The 5,361-nt window shown below is 38.3% G+C and overlaps 1 protein-coding gene across 1 annotated transcript; it reads left to right on the forward strand.

The window, feature by feature from the left end:
* Positions 1-544: 544 nt before the first annotated feature.
* Positions 545-4,037, forward strand: LOC121408683. The gene is made up of 3 exons (XM_041600231.1): positions 545-731; positions 1,526-2,024; positions 2,363-4,037. The coding sequence occupies exons 2-3, from the start codon at positions 1,547-1,549 to the stop codon at positions 2,848-2,850; spliced, it is 966 nt and encodes a 321-aa protein (XP_041456165.1). The 5' UTR covers positions 545-731; positions 1,526-1,546; the 3' UTR covers positions 2,851-4,037.
* Positions 4,038-5,361: the final 1,324 nt, after the last annotated feature.

Genomic DNA, 5,361 nt, shown 5'->3' on the forward strand with positions numbered 1-5,361 from the left:
GTGAATTGAATTAAAACGGTTCGTTTCTATCCTTAAATACTTCTTACCACAGTGCATTATTTCTGGTTGGGGTTATGCTGCATAATATTAATATACCGCTTAATCCCATCTATATATTATATGGTTTAAAGTTTGTATTAAAGATCTCTTCATTTTTGAAACTATGCTATCGGTTAATGTATCCAAGATCTCTTTGCTCTTTAATAAACTATTTTTCGTTTCATCTACAATGTCTTTGGTTCTACTCTTTACTGTTATGACCACCCATCCAAAATAGTTTCCATTCTTTTCGTCACAATCTTTCTTCTTTTACGCCATCACCCCGTAAATTCATCAATATTGATATCGATCTCCGGCCGATTCCATGGTAGGGGTAAAACACTTTCACCCATACACACCTCACTTGGTCGTCATCGGGGCCATCGATCTCTTCAGACAGACCAATCACAGAGCGGGTTTTAGCCCCAAGCATTGTCTAAGGCTGGCAACGAGGTGTGGTTTGATGGTTACTGGGTGTACACAGCTTGCATCCATATAAGCATGGGAAGTTTGGGGAGTTGGCATCAGTCAAGAAATAGTCCTTACTGCGACACCAGCTGTCTGTGAATACTCTGATACTTTGATCATCATTACAGTTGAAAGCATTTCACAAACTTCTTCTGAAACTTAAAAATTTAGGATCTGTGTCATCCTTATTAAGGATACATCAGCTATTTCTGCATTTCACAAAGGTAAGCAAAATTATTTTGTCATTCTTTTCTTTCTTTTTGATTGCTAGCACTCTAGCTTAAAAGCGTGTTTTATCGCAGTTATCAGTTTTGGAAGTTTTTGAACGGTTTAAGCTAGTTGGTCGACATTGCCAGCTTCGTTAGAGTATTAGGCAGTCGTGATTCATTATTTTGAAAATGTAAAGTGGCAGAAAATTCAAATAATTTTTTAACTTTTCCATAGTAAGTTGTTCAGTATATTCACATCTTAGAGAGATTCATCCTACTTTATTTACTTTAAAGTCCATATTGGCATTAGTTATGCAACGCGTAAAAGAAATAAGCACAATTTTACTCTTTATTTTGGTCGGTCTGATAATAATTCGTTTTTAATGTTGTGTAAGATAGCATTTCTCTAATAAAGTTTTCGATGCCGGATGACCGGCGTGGTCATACTGTCACCATGGCAACGTCGTAAATAGGGCGCGTATACGGAGGGGTGATCGATAGTTCCTTTTATGCCTTGCATGCTCTTTATTGTTTGTTCCATCCCCTGTCGACACGCTATTTGGGCTGTTGGCCCGGCTACAATACTACAACTTTCGAATTTTCATACCATGTGTTTATTCAACTTCTTAACGATTTTATTATTAAAAACTTGGTGTAAGCCAGAAATAACTGTCGAAATATTTATGCTCTGTTACATCTTTTTTTATTACATGTTGTTAAAGTTTTTGTTATCAATTATGCTTCCAGTGCCTTTGTTGAGATATCTGTTTCCTCAAAATTAACCCTTCATTTCCCCCTTTCTTTTCCAGATTCAACTCTTCTATATAGCAATGGCTTTCACTCGTTTCGCTGTCCTGATGGCCCTTGTCGCCACATCTTACGCACAGTACGTCGACGTAGACAGTTTTAACATCGACAGTCCATCCGTGATCTACGACGGCGAAGTGTTCACCGTCCAGTTCGACCTCACCTTCACACCGACCGACGGAGCTGCCTCGATCATCGAAGGCTCCCACGGATCCACCCGTTTCATGCCCGTCTTTACCCTCTCTGAAGATGGCTCAACGTTAGATCTTGATGCTTATGCAACCGTCGAGCTCACCTCAGCCCAACAGACTACGAGCCTCACCGACGATGACTCCGTGACGTGGAACAATCTTCAGACCTCCCTCAATCTGACCGACATCGAATGCGGCAATGGAACCGTGTACCAGTATGCCTGCGTCTCCCTCATGCCATACACCGGAGTGACCTGGTCCGGCGTTGACACCTCTAACAGTTCCATGTGTACCAGCTTCGTCTGTAAAGGTAGGTTCACTCTCTGCTTCTTGAAGAAAGTATACCAAGTCATTAAAAATAATCTTTGGAATTATGGCTTCAAATAATAAGATATTTCAAATGCTACATGCTTCCACATAGAAATCTATTCTAACTTTCTAAACCTCACATCAAAAACATGATATATGCGAAGCAAATTACCATGTCTTACGTAAGTTATATAGATCATGTAGATGGACATGTAATAAAACTTAAAACTTTATAATTCATCATAAGATTTCTCTTCTGAAAGGAATGAAATGACTGCATGTTGAAGGTCATATTTTCGACAACACACTAATGGGTCCTTATTCTTTTTTACTCAACAGCTGTTGCCGACGTGACTCTATCTGAATTGGAAATCACTAACCCTGATGATAACATTGTCCGTATCGGTGGCGGTCAAGCCCTCGAATTCGACATCACTCTCTCAAACCCATCATCAAGCGACAAAGTCGTCGGCAGCAACAACTGGTTGGTGAGCCTCTACCTGTCTGACGCCGAGACGAGCGGCACTGCAGTCGCTACTGAGACCATCACACTCTCCTCCGCTCAGAGAACCACCGATCTCGCCCCCGGCTCTACTGTGGAATTCGAGGATCTCGCCGTTACTCTTACCCTTGACAGCGTCACCTGTGACGACTTCGGCTACGCCTGCGCCAGCGTAGCACCTGCGTCAGCTTCCTACTGGACCCGCCCTGCCTCCCCAAGTGACAACTACATCTGTATTTCCGTCACATGCGGAGCAGCAGCTATCAAGACAAGTCTAATCGTCATGCTTCTTACCGTCGTAGCCAGTCTCTTATTCAACCATTAATTAAATATAACATCATAGAACAATAACTCTTTTAAAACTATAAAGAAATTCTTTCGAGCCGGCAACTTGCTTTGAACGTTGGACCGGCTGAAGATGTCGGAGCAGCTCCAATAAGCGGTTACTTTGGTGATTGACGAGTCATTCACTTCCTCGGTAACATTTATAGATGATAATGATTATATGTGTTTGGTAATTAAATAATTGTTTGCCAAATGCAACTAGATAGCTGTCAATTTGGAAAGATGTACGGATTTTCTTTATCCCGTCCACTCTCGAGACATGTACAGAAAGTTGGTTAGAAAAATATACATTGATCGTTTATTCGAGATGAACCAAAACATATATAGGTGGTTGATTGTTTTATCTTCACTATTTCAATTAACATTTCATACATTTTTCGAGAGTACACCATAGTGCTTGGTTGATTGTACATAATATATGCATGTTTTTCCAAACCGCAATTTTCTTGTACAAATGTATGCATTAAAATTATAAGAAATATAATAGTTCTGGCAAAAAAAAATATCGGACAGCTGGGTACTGTAGGTAAAGAGAAAATGTATTCATTATGATGTCACTCTCAACATGAATATATATATTTTTATTTTCTGTGAAAGAGATCGTTTGAATAAACTCAACAGTATGTTTGGTGCATGATCTTTGGAAGTATTTATGAGTAAACTTACGGTTTAGGAGATCACTCTGCGATGCGATAATTCGGCGCGCCATTTATGTGACTGAACATCTTTCACATTGTAATAGAATGATTGATATCAAAGAGCGATATTCTGCTGGAGTTTTACTTATAAATGTAGTAAAGGTTTTTAACCTTCCAAAACGATATCGAGCAAAAACTGTACTTGTTTTTAGATCTCAGAAAATGAAATTTCTATACGTGTTGCTAAGGTTGCTACTTGCCGAGACGTTTAGAAGTTTGTCATCCAGACACCTTGATATATTATAACGATGTATATTTCAATTTTCCTTCTGTAGCGCTACGTGTATTCTTTCATTCCTTTTGATTATGTTGATATGTTTTGTACTTACCTCAAATGCGTTGATATTTTTGTAAATGAAAGTTGTGGTGCGCACCCTAATCTATTTTGCTATGTCATGTCGCAATATTTATTTATGCATGAAATCTCTGCTTAGTAAATAAAGTGGCCACTTTGTTTCTTTGAAAAGTACATTACATTTTATCTTATTTTCTTTCAGTATAATGTGTTGTTGTTGTTGAATGCGTGAGATCGTATGTCCTGCTAACGATTTTCAGAGTGTTACAGATTGATTGACAGTGTTTAATGTATTCGGTGGTGTTTATGATGACGATGTTGTGATAATGGTGATGAATGGTATACATTCTGAATTTCATCTTTTAGAATACTCCCGAAGGGTCGCGTCAACAAATCCATAATTAGATTTAAAATAAAAACTTCGATATTTTTTTAATCGATTTTTTTTTATATTTAAATCTAATCATGGTAAATTAAGACGTTGTCACTTCCTTTTGGAACTAATGTGACTCCAAGAAATTATGTGTATATTGAGGCTGTGGAATAGGTTGAAATGTTGAACGAGTTTGTGATCAAGGTTGGTAATGATATATCTACACTCTGAAAACAATCTATTCAAATTTGAATAGAAACATCATAACCAGGGAATTTCTCTTAAAATGTAAGATTCTTATTGATTCGATCCGATTTCTTTGATTGAAGCGACCTTGTTCCTTTTTTTACTTGAACTTTTCATTTAAATTTTGTCGAGTGCCCCTCTGAAAATGACTGTTTGAATTTGAGTAAATTGCTTTTTGAGTGGTGTTCTGAAAAATAAGTGTAATAATAAACGACATTAAAACATACAAAAAACGGGGGGGGGCCTTTAAGAGAAAACAATGAACCCCCAAGGTATTGATAAGCGAACTTGGAAGTTCCTTCGACCCGTTGCTAACAAACTGATATAAAGCTGTTTTGTTGATTGTTTTGTTCCCCCTCTTTCTCTCCCTGGCTTCATACCACGCTTTCATCCAAATTCCATGAGCACCGCAAGTTTTCTGTTGGCATGGAACCCAACAATGGGTCCCTCCCTGTCTAGTATAGACAGTTTGCGTTCTGATCGATCGGATTCGATGTCGTCTTGGTTCTGCTATCGATTTTCTTGGTTGGGAGGGAGGGGGAACGCACTACCACTTTTGCCCTATAGCTGCTTCTTCACCTTTGGTGGACCTTTAGTTTCCTTGAATTGAATCGCATCCATGAAATAATTCATTTGATGTTTTTTTCAACAACTTAACAGCACCCCCAATTTCTCTAAAATGTGTAATCGAATTCTCCCCTTCCCTCGTTATTCTCTAAAAGTGTTATCCCTGCAATTTAAGGTAAAGTAGTTCTTGATAACATCATCAGATATCTAACAAACTTTAAGTTAGGTCTACTGTCGTTTTATAATAAACGCGGCCTATATCTAAGCATGAAATATCAACATCCTAACTCAACTTTCCATTAAGTTAACATA

The sequence above is a fragment of the Lytechinus variegatus genome, chromosome 2, assembly GCF_018143015.1.
Source record: "Lytechinus variegatus isolate NC3 chromosome 2, Lvar_3.0, whole genome shotgun sequence".
Classification (NCBI taxonomy): Eukaryota; Metazoa; Echinodermata; class Echinoidea; order Temnopleuroida; family Toxopneustidae; genus Lytechinus; species Lytechinus variegatus.

Bases quoted from the DNA above. Each gene is read 5' to 3' on its own strand.
- LOC121408683 (XM_041600231.1), top strand. From the start codon at position 1,547: ATGGCTTTCACTCGTTTCGCTGTCCTGATGGCCCTTGTCGCCACATCT. The intron at 2,025-2,362 runs GTAGGTTCACTC...TTTACTCAACAG, and splicing joins TACCAGCTTCGTCTGTAAAG to CTGTTGCCGACGTGACTCTA.